The sequence below is a fragment of the Melitaea cinxia genome, chromosome 1, assembly GCF_905220565.1.
Source record: "Melitaea cinxia chromosome 1, ilMelCinx1.1, whole genome shotgun sequence".
Taxonomy (NCBI): Eukaryota; Metazoa; Arthropoda; class Insecta; order Lepidoptera; family Nymphalidae; genus Melitaea; species Melitaea cinxia.
In genome coordinates this window covers 18719662-18736864 of record NC_059394.1, presented here as the reverse complement: position 1 = coordinate 18736864, position 17203 = coordinate 18719662, and the positions used below count along the sequence as shown (strand labels likewise).

At 31.6% G+C, this 17203-nt stretch overlaps 1 protein-coding gene across 1 annotated transcript in view; it reads left to right on the top strand.

The window, feature by feature from the left end:
* Positions 1–17203, top strand: part of LOC123654604 (transmembrane protein 205) — a 49278-nt gene that overhangs the window by 24668 nt on the left and 7407 nt on the right. Inside the window, exon 2 of the mRNA XM_045590503.1 lies at positions 10030–10199. Within this exon, the coding sequence (XP_045446459.1) occupies positions 10030–10199 (170 nt within the window). The remainder of the gene's footprint in view (positions 1–10029; positions 10200–17203) is intronic.

Here is a 17203-nt window from a genome sequence, read left to right as displayed (position 1 = left end):
AAATAATTATTGTTAGCTTAGCGCCAAGTGTGTTCATACTTCATAATGTTGCAAGCAGATAACTTTAAAAAAAGCATACTATTCGTTATCTTAGTAAATTAACTTTTAAAATTTTTTTACTGCTCCAGTGAACTTTGTAGCGCCATATTCTTTTTTTTTTAAATAGGTATATTTTTTTATGTAATCTGCCCTGACAGTGACGATTATAAAAAAGGATTATGTAATTTGGTGCAGAATTTAGAACTTATACACGTACATACAGCGATGATTAATTTTTATTTATATAGATAAGGATATGCTAAATGTATATCACTTTAATTAAAATTGTAAGTCGAATCTGTATTCAAAACAAACATAAATGAAATAAATAAATTACTACTTACCTTGGTACCAACCAAGTTGCCTGACGTTGAATTAAAATTTATTCTTCCGAAATTAAAACGTCTCTGCTAAATTTATCTAAATCCGTTAAGTCTTTCTCGCATACAAAAAAAAAGTCCATCCAAACTTTTGCATTTAGAAAGGCAAAAAGATTTTAAAATACAGTTTGTATTTCAACTAAATCAAAAGTATCTCGTAGTTAATTCACTATTTACTAGAACTTCCTTCTAATGACAAATTAATGTATAACAATCTTATCACGCTGAACGTGTGCGATAATTTATAACTCAAACACTCGTGATATCTATATATTCGTTCAATATTATCTACTAAATATTGTGTCAAAACAAATATAAATATATAATAATAATGTAAACAGAGACTTGTGTTTGTATGTCGTAGTCATTTGGAAGTTACGCGAGTACGTACAAAATCAAAATCTAAAACTTCTTTACATTAGTAAGTCTTTAAAAGTACTTTATAAATTACAAATATATTAGTTATATACCTATATATAATAAATTTCATTATGATTAAGGTTTAACCATCATGGGCAACCCTAGGGCCAAAAGGGCCATGGCCCGGGGCGGCATTCTGCGAGGGGCGGTGCAAGCCAAGCACACGTAATAACTTTTAAAAAAGTCAGCCGAAATACATTCCGGATATTTCGCTTGATTATTTTCTGGAATTATAGAAATAATATTTATTAATGAATACGTGCGCTTCTTTTACATTTTCCCCTTAGTTTATAAGCCGGCAAATTATGATAAAATGGCCCGGGGCGCTGAATCTTATACGAATACTATTTCGGCTCAACCTAAACTTTTATCATTCAATACGTGTCATAACAGATATATCTATACTTCTGCGTATAATCAGTGTTATTAACAATCAATTAAGTATTTAGATGGTTACATAGAATAGATAGAATGATAGAATTTAAAATTAGTACTTGAATAAAGATCAATTTTGATTTAACAAAAAAAAAAAATGTGGTAAGGATCTTTATAAAAGCAGAAAAAGCCAGAAAAATTATTTTTAGAAAAAATGTCTACATGTTTGTTCTAACATCACGTAAAGTCTGATGCACAATATTGAAAAAAAAATACAGTTTGATCATGGAACTGTTTAGAAGTAGAATAAGACAATACTTTATAAGCAATTTTAGTAAAATTGTAACGAAGTCGTTTTGTACATACATCTGTCACAAGTAAAACCACAGGACCCAGTTAGTGAGCAACGTAAACTGTGGAGTAATGTTATGTCAGTCATCATTCATCGAGAGTAAGGACTTTGACCTTGTGTTGTGAGTTACTATGTGGATGATATAATAAATAATTGTCCAATAACTGTCATTGTATGCTCACTGCGAGGTCATATCTATGTGCTAATGCCCTGTTGCTATTAAATTTAGAAAATAACTTATTACGAGAAACTCACACACATAAATACATCCATAGGTACAATGTTTTACGAGATACACATTTATTTAAGATGAGACTGAAATTACAAAAAAAAAAAGAAAGTTTTCAAGTGGAACCTTCTTTAATTGTCAATTTCAATAAAAAAATATTTTTATTGTCTATGGTTATAGGGGCCATCTCGGTATAGGTATGCTTTGAAGTAAAGACATCCATCCATTTGGATGCTTACTTTAGGGTTTCTTTGGCATCTATAGATAGGGTAAACGTTGAGGTGAATAATTTTTTTTATATATCTTAATAATTTACCCATTGTGATTTAATCTTTTTATTAGTTTGTCTCTGAAAATGCTGTCATTATAAGCTATCGAACTATTATCAGTAATTTTTTTTAACATTTACACAAATTTCAACATTAGACAAATCACAAAATAATGTTTATGAAACTTAATTTCCTTACATTTAATAAATTTACGTAAATGGCAGAAAAGCGTTAACAACAATTACTAGAGAAATTACGTCATATTAATTAATTCACACGTGACAAAACTCGAAGGTATATCATATTACAACCAAGTAGGTGGTGTCCGTGTGGCGCCAGATTGCTACCACAATCATCACATATATATCACGCATTAATGACTATTATATCAAAGGAATTAAGACTAATATTCCTTGAATTTATTGCAAAGAAATGTGATATTTTAATTTCTATTACAAACGCTTATTGCTGTTTCACCGTAGTATCATTTCGCTACCTATCATAAACATATCTCGATAGAGTTGAAATGCTCGTAGTTTATTGAGTTACCTACCTTTTGTAAATATATATATATATATATATATATATATATATATATATATACCATTTCTATTTATTTAAGAAATATTTGTTAATTATAAGATTAACTGAGCTAATAATATATTTTAATTAACTTTAGGATATCTAAATAATATTGGGTACAATAACTAAGTTTGTAATGTCAAAATGTAGCGATTTCTAAATTATACTTATGTTGATTTTGTAACATAGTCGATGACTTATCGTTACCTATTTTTATATAGATTTTTTGGCTTTCTTTTAACGATTTAATCTTCATTACAGCCTATACAGTCCACTGCTGGACATAGGCCTCCACAAGTTTACGCCAAAAATAACGTGAACTCATGTGTTTTGCCGATAGTCACCACGCTGGGCAGGCGGGTTGGTGACCGCAGCACTGGCTTTGTCGCACCAAAGACGCTGCTGCCCGTCTTCGGCCTGTGTATTTCAAAGCCAGCAGTTGGATGGTTATCCCGCCATCGGTCGGCTTCTTAAGTTCCAAGGTGGTTGTGGAACCTTGTTATCCCTTAGTCACCTCTTACGACACCCACGGCAAGAGAGGGGGTGCCTAAATTCTTTAGTGCCGTAGCCACACAGCACATTTCAGCAAATTTCATCTTATAGTGAAATAAATATTATCATTATATTTCATTACAAAAAGTAACTTTTTCAAAGTATTTATTTGGTTTGTTTTACCTAATTTTTAATAGTTTATTGTATATCTATAAAAAAAGAAAAAATATTTATGGAAACATTTATAACTTTTGGCACGTCGCTTCTGTCTCACGTGGCTCTGTTACACGGAACTCAAACATAATAAAGTGAATAGAATCTCACGTGACAAGATCACGCTTTTTGATGTTGCGAGCTTTAGAATAAAAAACTTTCTGAATCATCTGCATTATTAACTACATCTGATACCGCGCCTAAAACTGATTTTCAAACCGTTATAGCTATATCATCTTTGAGGTCTACAGCATGAAATATCTTGTTTAGAATCTTGAGCAGCCCCTCTGAAGTCACCTCAACCATATTGAAAATTACAGCTAAACAATACTAGTTTCAAGTTGATGGCTTTAGAACACTAACAGTTTCTAGCTCGGGTTTTTGGAGATCAATGTAACGCATAATATATTTTTTTTATTTTAAGAATATTTGTTTGTGTTACATAGGTTTGTACTATAACTGTTACTATGTTACTATGCAGTACGTAGATATGAATATTTTAATATACATGTAATTTATGGACTATGGTTTAACCTCATACTTATTTTAAGACGACGTTTACTACCATTATTTTATTTTAAGTACACGTGTATTAATAATAATTGATGAGTAAAAATATTTTTACACAAACACACACACACACACACACACATACATAATATCACATGATTCTGTTATATTATATTAATTGATATATAGTGACAATGGACTTTAATATAACATATATTTTACAAGACCTTATACGTAATAGACAGAACATACATTTTGTGTAACTTTTTATGACACCTTTGTGACCTCAGTAGACTCGACACAGCGCTATTACCATACAAAGAAATGGAATTATCAATAAATATACGGGTTTTTATATTTTCAAAACTGATATGTTCAAAACTACAATTTAAATTTATGTTACATATAAATACTTTTTTGTCAGTATGTGTGGTCAAAATTAAAATTACCTTAGTCGAAATTAGCGTATTATTTCTCATAATATAATTGTAGTGTTGTCGTAAATGGATTCATACGAATCATTACAACAAAAAATACCTTAATAAATTTTAAGAACGGCACAAAAAAATGTGAAAACCGAGAAGCTCACTGCAATTTGTTCGTTACGTAAAAGAAGCAATTTTTATGTGTACGTGTGTGCAATTTTTTTGTTAGAAGCAATCAAATCTCATCCTCAAACGTAACGCCAACAAGTTTTTTCGAAGAATTCTCAAATAATTTCATTTGCAACTCACATTTGTTAAAGCAAATTTTTTTGTCCACACTACCGCCGCTCATTCAACTTCAGTACCGAATTACAATTTATATTCCGCTAAGCGAGAGCGATTTATTTCGCAAAAACTCGCATATGTATAAACAAAATGAATAATTTATTAATTTCATTTATCTTATTTCATTCTGTCGTGATTTTTGTCGGTGCCTCCAGCATTTCGGATTCAAAAGCATCGTGTGAGACATTTTGATTTGAATCAAAATACAATGTTTATTTATTGCCCGATTTAAAACAATACAATATGTCTAATGATAAACGATTGAACCCAGACGTGTACTGAATAAACCTTAAATAAATCAAGCAGATAAGGTACGGTAGCAATATGTGAATCAATTGTCAAAGCCCTGATTTGTTTACGATGTATACAGGTCATCATTACTTTGTATTCGCGTCTATTTTTGTTAACATATGTATCTATACAAATAAATAAAATTGGAGTGTCTGTATGTAATATTAAAGTAACCGCTTTTTAATAAATGCATATAGATTTACATGGTACATATACCAAAATAACAAATTTCATACTTTTTGCCTCTCTGTCTGTCTGTCTGTCTTTTCCGGCTAATCTCTGAAACGACTGAACCGATTTTGACGGGATTTGACTTTCACCGACAGATAGTTGATGTAATAAGGAGTAATTTAGGCTACTTTTATTTTAGATATTTTTTTATAACTCTGCGATCTGAACAATAACTATTTTGTTAAAATCCACGCGGACGAAGTCGCGGGCACAGCTAGTCTAATAATAAAACAATAATAGGTCACATATAAATACATTAATACATACTCATACGTAACAATACAATGTAGTGAAATTGAAAATAAATAAGATATGCGTGAATACAATCTATACTAATATTATAAAGCTGAAGAGTTTGTTTGTTTGTTTGTTTGTTTGTTTGTTTGTTTGAACGCGCTAATCTCAGAAACTACTGGTCCGATTTGAAAAATTCTTTTTGTGTTAGATAGCCCATTTATCGAGAAAGGTTATAGGCTATATATCATCACGCTAAGACCATAAGGAGCGGAGCACCAATGAAGAATGATTCAAAATCGGGGGTTCTTTTTTCCTTTTGAGAGCTTCCGCTGCGTGCGCTGTGAAAACAGGTAAAGTTTCGCAAAAATCATGTATGACAGAATTGATCCTCTTTAAAAGTTCTAAAAAAAGTCCGCGACAGCATATAACCATATTTACCGTGTCCGAGTAGCTAACGCCCAGATACGAGTAGATATGAAATATCCAAACATTTTTTATTAAATACGACAATTTTTTGCGATCAAATTCTTTTTGTTTAGATAATTGTGTTGAATTTTTATGGGACAATGATTAGAAGATATAGAGATATAGTGATGAAGGATATAGAAAACTACTTTCCTCAAATTAACGCGGGTGAAACCGCGGTGCACAGCTAGTTAAATATAAAAAGCATTTTTATATCTCTCATAACGACAAGAAAAATTATAAAAGCGACTTTAAAATTTTAAACTCGAATATAAATTTATACGTAAAATATTAAAATTCATATTACATGAAACGATAAAACGTTGAGAACGAAAATACTTAACGATCCTCACAATAATTTTAAGAATTTTAACGTACTAGTGCCCAATATAAGTTTAATGACACCTGTCTGAACATTATCGTGGATTATTGTAGAATGCTTTTAAATATTTTAACGCTTTCTTCCTTAATCAGTTCAATGTTACACAAGATACATATTGATTTGCCGAGACCACTTGAAGATATAACCTTTATTATTGTTATAAGTCCTTACTTGTAATACTTGTGTCAGCTGTCTGTGTGACGTCTCATCGTGATCCAGTTGTTGACCACGAGGCAATCATTAATATTTGCGTGACAAATGCCGACTTAAAGCCTGTTTTACCTGATAATGCTATCTGATGTATAATGGTATCCTACAGATAAAAAAAATATGATGTTTTGCACCATGAAACTGCACTTTATGCGTTAAACATTTCTATTTTAAATTTATAAAATCAAAAGTTGTACTTTATCTTTTGTGTAAAACAACCCTTAAAGGTCCCTGTTAAATTCTTATTAGTACTTATTTGGACGATAAACTTAATCAGGAACATTTGAAATGGCTCTTATTAGGGTTGATGTGTTATTTTTTATTTTTTTTGCTTTTAGTTTATCTTATACTAATCCCGTTTACGATAACGCAACGATACTCAGCGCCATTCTTTCATATCACTGTCCATTTGTTTTTTGGTTTTGTGGTGTTTACATATTGACTATCTGACCTGGAAAACGTTGTTTTGCCGCTAAACTATCCACTTATCTATATTCAATCGTTTCAATAGTTTTTTTGGAGTCAATAATCTTGGTTTAGTGAGGCTACTCACTAAGAGACCCTTTAAAAAATCCTGCCTACGTCCATGATGTTTCCTATTTCAGATTACTACCCGATGTGGTAGTTCAAGTCTTTGAGCGATAAGTCAGAAAACTTTCTAATACTCATCACGCTTGAAATAGCTGCTTCTAGATTTCTTTAATTACCTTGACTATACACAATATTTACTATTTTATGATAATAGATATTTTGAATTAATTCGTCTATCATCATAATTTTATTTAAAATTAATGTTTAAACGTTTATTTAATAGCTAATGTCCTATTTAAATCACTATCAGCGAATATTTTAATTACTTCTATGAATATTGAAGTCTTGTTAAACATTCAGTCGGCCTTGTCGCTAAGAGCATGTCAAGGCGTTGTGTCTACGCGAATTCGCTAATTTCAATCAAGTACAAACTCCATTTGTCAACCTGAGATTTCACTTATAAAATAAAACCATTTATTATATAAGTAATAAATATAGTAAATCATCCAGACATCACTAAAATAAATTTCTTTTTCGTTTTCTTTAGAATTGTATACGTTTTTAACAAAACTGTTAATTGGCTAGAGCACTGACACGGTCAGTCGGAGATGCAGGTTCGATCCCCGCTGGAACGGTCGATTTTTGATATGATATTAAAAAATGTTTAGAATTCCTAATGCCTAATAAAACACAAAAATAAAATCGTACAAACTAGATAAAGAATAGATAATTATAATAATAACTATGAATCACAGAATTGTTTTCATATACTCTGAACACATTACTAACTCAATTTAAGTAAACTTATAGTAATTTATTTTATTTATTCTTCGGCTTAATGGCTTTCAGTTGTGCCAGGGGCACAGTCGATTTTGCAAATGTCTCGTGGGATAGAAAAGACACGAAGGAGAATGAACAGTGTGGTTGAGATTGTAAGCTACATCGATTATCACAGACAGAAAACAAAAATAATCAGGCTTTTGTAGCTAAACCACAACCTGAAACAACAGATAATAACATTAAAAGTATATCTAATATTTTAATTATATCTTAATATATATAAATCTCGTGTCACAATGTTTTGTCCTCAATGGACTCCTAAACCACTTAACCGATTATAATAAAATTCGCACACCATGTACAGTTCGATCCAACTTAAAAGATAGGCTATATTTTATTTCGATATATTATGTTATTATTATATTTCAGAAAAAAATAAGGTGATACGAAGTTCGCAAGGTCAGCTAGTTATATTATATTATACACACTATACGGTATTTAACAAACACATTAAAGCTACAACTGACATTTCAGCCATCCCTTGTGGAAAAAGATCGGACTTTGAACTATTGAGAATATTTGACTTTTTCTGAATTTTACAGAGTTTTAAAGACTTATTCTGACTTATTCTTCTAAAAAAGTCTTATGTATTAAAAGCTATGCAGAGTTTTGAAGACATTTAAGAGTTTTCCAGAAAATTATTTCCACAAGCAATTATTATAATAATTCTCCTATCCTCAAATTCTAAATTTAAATATGATCTATATTTGTTTTTAGATAAATCATTGCGTCAGTCTAGATACTATTGTCGAAGATGTGATTATGTCGTGCCATTTCTAATAGTCCACGTGCTTCGAGGCACGTCGGCAAATCGACGGATTTGATAACACACCTTGAATGCGATATCGTTCGCATTTCACGCAGCTAACGATCAAATTCGCATTAATCGTTTTAACGACTAACAATTTTATATAACTGTGTACGTAGCAACATCAATCACAGCGTTGCATTTGTGATAAAACCAAATTTTTACTACAAAATCGTTTGTAGTTGTCTTTACAGTTATTGAAAGTCATATAAAACTACATAACCCAGCAAACTTCGTGTTACCATTTTTTGAAGTAAAACTTCTTTACGAACGCTTGACTTGAGTAAGCTGGTGAATGCGTGACGACAACATTACGAAAAGTTTGATCGGGAGAGACGAATGGAAGATGAGAGGAAGATATAAGTTAGTGAAAAAAGAAGACAGAGAGTTACGTTTCGTAAATTTTACTTCAGTCGTGTAGTCTAAAGCACACTCTTTTTTTTTTCTTTTATAAAAACCATGTCCTGAAATTAACAAATACAAAAAAAGAAATACCCAATTGGGTGCAGTCGGAAGTTATACGCGTACATATCTGTGTGTGTCGGCAATTCTTTTTTATTTATATAGATAGCTTGAAAACATAAAATGTAATATTTAAAAGTGTAGATATTGAAACGTCATATTGGATAAGTAAATTACAAAGTAATCAAAAGCACTTTAAAATGTGCCACGGTCGAACAAATGTAAGATTTGAGTACTTACGTTTACAAATATCGATTGTTAGTTACCACTCTTTGTTTAACTTTACAACAATACAATTTACAAATAAGAATACATATTCACCGTTCAAATACTACTTCCCTAATTATTGTTTGAGATAGTTATTTATCTTATTTCTTACTGCGTTTTTACAACATCATAATGATTAATGACATCCCATCTCTTCATATTTTTATAGGCCTTACCTTCAAAAATATATATTTCTGATTTGCTTTGACACACATTCTACGAAGTCAAATTTCTATATCTATTAAGCAAAAAGACAATTAAATTATTAATTATCCGTCTGTAAGATAACTGATAAACTTCTATTACTTGTATTGATTGTTCCAATATTTTAACGTCTTTAAGTTAACTACCTATTATTGTGTTTCTGCTCAAAACCTGCAGCAGCCCGACTGGGGAAGTACCTTGACCTTACGGAAGATAACAGCTAAATTATACTGCTTTCATTCAGTGTTGCGTTGCTATGTTGAGTAAGGTGACCAGAGCTCCTGGGGGATTTAATTCATAGCATATCTTTGTAGCATGCAACTTCTTAAATGTAAAAGAATAATTGAAAATGGTTTAGTATTTACAAATCTTACTTTGAAAATTTAAATTCGTTCATTGTCTGTTGCATATTTTTATAGCGATTGTGTTGAAATACCAATTTTTAAAAGAACATTCTCCATTTTCAACAGAATCGCTACCAAAACAACACAGCCGTTCCACGTAGCGCTCGCAGTCCTAGTGGTGGTCGCTTGGATTACGAGATCCGGCACCAGCGCCAATCTCCGAGGGTGGAGGGCCTTGTACGTGGGAGCTGTTGCTACTCACCTTGGCGCTCAGATATGGATGACTTTGATATCTGGTAAGTACTTTCACCTTATCCGTCAATTTATGCGAGGATATCGAGATAAGGCACAACAAAACATATCCTGCTCAAAATCTGGAGCAGTCCAACTTTGGAAATACTTTACAGAGGATCACAGCTGAATAATACTGCTTTTAAGTAGTGCTGTGTTCCTGTGTGGTAGCCAGTGCTGCTGGGGAGGGTCTTCGCTACGGTCGACAACGCGCTTGTCATGCTGTTGGTCTTGATAGTGTCCATATGCTCCTTACCATCGAGTAGACAGCACGTGTGGAGTACATTAAGCCTACAGGCTTATTTGACAATTTTGTAGAATATAAAATCAACGACAAACGATACGAAGTAACGAGATTTATTGCAACATAAAATGATGACTACTAGAATTACTAGACAATAAAGAATTTAAATATTAGTACACTGATTATAGTCACTAGAAGTGAGATTCATTGAAATCATTACAATCTTTATTTATCAACTTCTAAAACTAACTGTATTCGTATATCGCATGCTTCTTAAATCCACTTCACAAACAGTAAAACGCTTCAGCCTATAATATCCCACTACTGGGCATAGGCCTCTTTCCCCCTGTAGGAGAAGGATCAGAGCTTAATCCACCACGCTGCTCCAATGCGGGTTGACGGATATATTCCCTACTATGAGTCGACGCTATCAGGTGTACATGATAACAACCAGGACCGACGGCTTAACGTGCACTCCGAGGCACGGTGGGGAGACCCCGAAGGACTGCACACACACCCAGACCACAAACAGTAAAACATTATCTCCTTTTAGCCACTGTGACGATGCCTTTCATGGAAAAATAACTTTTTCAGAGAATTGTTTCGACGGGAGCAAAACAAATAAGATACAGATAAATGAAGCGTATTGGAGATAGTTAATACTCTTATCGTCGTTTCCAACATAATAAGAAAAATATCAGAAATATTATTACATGATAAAAATAGCGGAAAAGTTTTAACTGAATAACAAAAATATTACAATGAATGATTAAAAATATGTGTATATTGTTTCCGTTTCCGGTTTAAAAAATGCCACAAAACTTATTATTGAATTTAATCCAGGTTTTTAGAATATTCTAAAGTTTATAACGCATTGCGAGATAGTATAAAAAGATATAAAATTATATATGCTATATATATGTCTATGTTATATAGGTACAAATACTTTTAAAAAACAACTTTTTTGAACAGATCTTATCGGGAGAAGTATCTTTATTTATAACTATCTGAACCGTCATAGCCGTAGTAGTCCCGTCTAGCAAACTGCTAAACTATTCTTATTTTTTTCCATTAAAACCATCTATAAAATATTATAAAACCTTAGAAAAAATAATTGTATTTGCTCGCAAAAGAAAAAAAAACGACTTCAATTACATCGACAAGTAAATAACGTTATCAAAGATTACTCAAAAAGTTGTTATCAGATCTCGATGAAATTTAAATGTGACCACATGATAAACATCAGCTTTCGATTCAATTGAAAATCATCAAAATCGGTACACTCAGTAAAAAGTTATGCGGTATAAAACAACGTAGGTCGACGCATTATTAGATATAACTCTAAAAGTAGTTGTTAGATCTCAAATAAATTTAACAGAGACCAAACGACACACACCACCCTTCGATTAAAAAATGTTTTGCCGAAATCGGTCCAACCAGTCAAAATTTCTGAAGTAACATACATTAAAAAAAATCAGTCGAATTGAGAACCTCCTCCTTTTTTGGAAGTCGGTTAATTAGATAAAAAATTGATTCTTCCAGCCTGTTCTTCCGTTGGTTGTTTCCAGCCGTTCTTGAGTTTATCGCTTAACAACACATTTAGACATATATTTTTATTTTTATAAAACATCTACTTAAGTAAAATCAATTTCAATCGGCACTATTTATACTGTCATTTAAGCTGGACTTACTGCGTTTATCAATTTACGATTCCCGAAATTTCGGTGGACGTTGCAGACAGGATCACGGGATAACTTCAGTCATCAGTTCATTCGCGACTAGATTCGTTTAAATTTACATATTAAATCAATTTTAACTTTATTTAATTTATAGTTCGAACATTTTCATTCATAAATCCATATAATGTCTATAAAAATGTCGAACGCTTTACGAACTTGTTGCATCTCCTAAAAGGTATCGATGGAATCCCAAAGTAGTACAGTTAATAAATCAAGCCAATTTAGGACATTAGTTGACCATAAATTAATGATATTTCTGTGCTTAAAGTAGAATATATCATTAACTTTGGTATTTATGTCTAATTTATTTAACTGAGGTAGGGTACAGCAGAAAATATCCTGTTCAAAATCTGGAGCAGCCCGACTGTTAAGTACCTCAACCTTACAGAAGATCACAGCTAAATAATACTGCTTTCAAACATTGTTCCTATGTTGAGTAAGGTGACCAGAGCTCCTGGGAGGGGTTGGTGGTAGGGTTGGCAACGCGATTGCTTCTGGTATTACAGGTGACTATCAGCTACGGTAATCGCTTACGACGCTACTTGAGCCGTACGCTTATTTGCTGACTTAGTTGTATATAAAAATAAAAAAAAACAACCTCAACTGTAGCTAGTAATTTAAAGAACTATAATAATAATTTCAACAAGTTATTTAAATAAAAAACTAACAAAATATAATAGAAAAATGTTAAATAGCCATTTCTACTACTGCAGGAAATAGAAACCATGACACTTCAGTCATACAGTTAAATAGTATTATTTAAAAAATATCTATATTCTATGTACAGTTGTATTTCTTTATAATTGTTGTAAGAGACGTGCATGTTCTCGTAGAAGTTCTAAAATTACATGTTTCCTGACTCTATATAGAGCACGTTTAAAGTCTGTGTTCAATCCTTATTGGCTTCATGGTAACATAGCGTTACCTGTCAACGATGTTTTGTAGATAACGATGTATGTTTAACGTTTAAAAACCTAGATACTAAAGGTTGTGTAAAGGTTTTACTGTTATTGTATATTTTAATTTAAAATTATATAACAAATAAATTATAACTGTGAATTCTCTGAAATAAAACTTATAATTAAGAAGGGCGATTAAAGATGTCCATTATACTATTCTCAATGCATTTAAACGGTAAACTAATCTATGTATGACATCGGCGATTTGATCTATATAACGAATCGCCAAAACCATTCTCAAAAATTAATGAACCCAAAAAATAAAACCAATACTAAATTTATTTTTTTGTACTAAATACTTTTTTTATTCTTTAAAAAAATAGGAGGTTTTGTCACACACTCACTACGTCACCTATATCGTTCTTAACTATTTTCTACAACTTATTTCATTAATAACATAATTAAAGACCTTTTTAGGTAGTAAGTATTACAATCACGAATAATTTTTTTTAAAAAAAAACACAAACAATTTAAAAATAACCTAACAATCTGCTTATTTATTGTAAAAGGATGCTTAAACGTTGCCAAAAACATAATGTATAATAATTGTTTCATAATTGTCTTAATTTCGAATGAACGTGTACTTCTTGTAACTGCAGACATAATACTCGTAATAGCAGTTATTTGTAAACATGAAGCGTTCCTGGAAATGTTTTAAATTAAATCATCGTAACGAGATCTCAATTTCAATCAATTACTGACATGCATATGTCGGTAGAGTCATATTTACAATGATGCAGAAAAATGTAAACAAAAATTATAATATGTCAAATGTTTGTTTGTTTTTAATAAGAATAAGGTACACAATAACTGCTTGTCACTATGTTATTGTTTAAGTGTCACAAGTTGTCGTACGTTTTTTTTTTTATGTCACTAGGTCGGCAAACAAGCGTACGGCTCACCTGATGGTAAGCGATTACCGTAGCTTATAGACGCATGCAACACCAGAAGCATCGCAAGCGCGTTGCCGACCCAATCCCCAATCCCCCCCAGGAGCTCTGGTCACCTTACTCACCAACAGGAACACAATACTGCTTGAAAACAGTATTATTTTGCTGTGATCTTCTGTAAGGTCGAGGTACTACCCCAGTCGGGCTGCTCCATATTTTGAACAGGAAATTCCTGCTGTGCCCTACCTCAGTACGTGAGTGGCGAACAGGATTACAAGATGTGATGCAAAAAACAACGAGTATTCTTTAGACTACACGACTGAAGTAAAACTTACGAAACGTAACTCTCCCTCTTTCTATCTTCAATAACTTATATCTCCCCTTTAACTTCCGTTCGCTTTGCCCGATCACACTTATCGTAACAGTCGCGTCATGCATTCACAACCTTACTCCCCAAGTCGAGTGTACGTAAAGAAGTTTTACTTCAAAACTAAAACCTTTAAATTAAATTAAAACCTTTTTGGTAATTACTATACAGATTTTCCTGTTATATTTCCACTTGACGTACCATAAAAGTACTTCCTACATCGTTAGAACCCCAATAAGCAATTTGCTTCTACCAGTCACATGATAGATGAACTAATTCTTCCTCGTACCTACATTGATATGACCTTACCAAAACCGAACGAACATATCCATCTATTTGTTGAAACAGGCACTAATTTTAGTTAATTTCGTAATTATCAACAATGATAAATCATGAAAACCATAGTGCAATGTGCAACAAGAAACATTATTGATACAAAATCTTTTGCTATAACGGATTTTGATTTTATTTTTACCGTTTTATCAGAGAATCTGTGTCCTAACTCATAGTATTGATTTAAACGGAGAACTTTTCATATACTTTCAGTTGGCAATAAACGATTTATTTTAAATTAATTAATTTAATGAAGCAATAGTACAATAAACGTATAACAATATAAGTCAAATATTTAAATCACTTTTACATACATTTTAAAAGGCTAACAATCACCTATCAAAGATTACAAAATATTTACTATTACTTGAATTGATTAAAATTACAGTTACCTGTAGCTTTAGTTTCGGTTATAGGATATAATAATTATCTTATACAGTGTGTTACACCATTTGTGTTACAGTACAGATTTCAAGTAGTATAATTATGTTAGAAGTTAGAAGTACGGAATTATAAAATAAAGCTAGTCTTGCGATGACCGCAGAGTACCGAAAGAACACTGGTGTCATCTAGTGAGCTTGGCGTGTAATTTTATATTTTTTATCTTTTCTTCTTCTTCTTCTTTTACTTTGGCTTAAAGGGTCTTTTGTCCGTATAAAAATAATGTTGTTAAGAGACTCTTTCCAGTAAAAACCTTACTTTTAGAAATTTTTTAAAAATGTCATTTTTCCTTTGTATGATTTTATTTTTGTGTTACATTAGGAATGGATAAATGGAATAGGATGTGTTTACATTAGGAAATTCTAAACATTTTTTAATATCATATCAAAAATCGACCGTTCCAGCGGTGCTTTTTTCCATTTAACCGACGATATGGTACACTGATATTTGCAAGTTTAACTTTTACCCTCGAATAAGTTAACGGATATTGGTTGTGAATTTCCGGTTTCTGACAGAGACCTGGTATATTATATTTTAACAAGACACATTAAACAGGATATTTTTCTGGTCTGTCATTAATATATCTGACGATGCGTGTAACAGGACTGTTTTAGGAGTTCAATTACAAAATGTGTTTTTATATATTTTGTGATGAGTCTACAACTACCAAATCTTCAACCTACGCAAATTTTCCTTTCGTATTGAAGAGGCTTAAAGTATCTTATCGGAGCGATTGACGAGTATGTACACAATTTACATCAACAAGTGTATGATAGATACAATAGAAATATACAAGAGTTGCCATCGTCTAAATTGCGAAAACTCATCAAGACTTGAAAAATCACAGACTCTTTATTGGATTAATATGACTTTTACCTAGACTCGAAATAAAAATAACTCTTAATAATAACTTTATTTTTGGAAGCTATGATTATCAAACAAGATAGAACTAAAAAAGGGTTTACTTCTTCATATATACCAGACGCTGTTGTTTTTGAACGAAATAAACTTTTGTTTCACACGTCACGTAAATATTGTATCACTTTCAACGAATGTTTATATCAAGTCACGATCACATACCAGACAGGAGATTAAAGTTTTAGATCGTAATCCTACTTAGATAAATCTGTAGTCCTAAACTAAATATATTTAATTACAGCATTTGTGAGTCAACGTGATGATGATTTTGAGCCAAATTTTCTAAGTAGCATAAACAAAAGTAACAGTATAAATAATCAGAAAAGCACAGACTTGTCGGGGGCCCAGAAATACACAATTCAAATGCTGTTAACTATCATTATTTTTTATTATCATTTACTAGTATTTCAGGTCCTATGCCCAGAAATAGTCTGGTAGAAAACTTTTCTTTATTAATGAGAACGTCTTTTACTATCTTAATTATTTGATGCATAATAAAGTACATTTATTTTTAATTAATTACTAATTATTTTTAATAATATATATATATATATATATATATATATATTTGTATATAGTATACACACTATATAGACAGAGCTAGTGAACGCGGCGAATCAAGGTCAAAGATGAAACATTACCAATTACTAGTGACTCATAAAAGTACTATAAGGTCCCAGACCACCACAATGGAGGTCTGAGTGTAATTGACTGAAGCACCTATCATTGGGATTAAAAAATAAAAAGTGTAATAATGGATATGCTTATGTGAGTGGTTCAGTTAATTGAAAACTGTCTGGATTGAAATATTACTAGTCCGTTGGCGCAGTTTGTAGTGACCCTGCTTTCTGCTCTGAGGGTTGTGGGTTCGATTCCCACCCCGAGTCTGGGTGTAATATAAATATTTATTTATATATTTATATATGTATTATTTATAAGTATGTTTATCGAAAAAAAAATATGTAGCTATATACCAGTCGGCTGTTACCTATAATACAAGCATTAAGTTGCTTACTTTAGGAACAGACGACCGTGTGTGTATTGTGTAGATATTTATTGATCTATTATTATTATTATTTATTATTGGATTATATCTATATTTCTGGATATTTCGTATT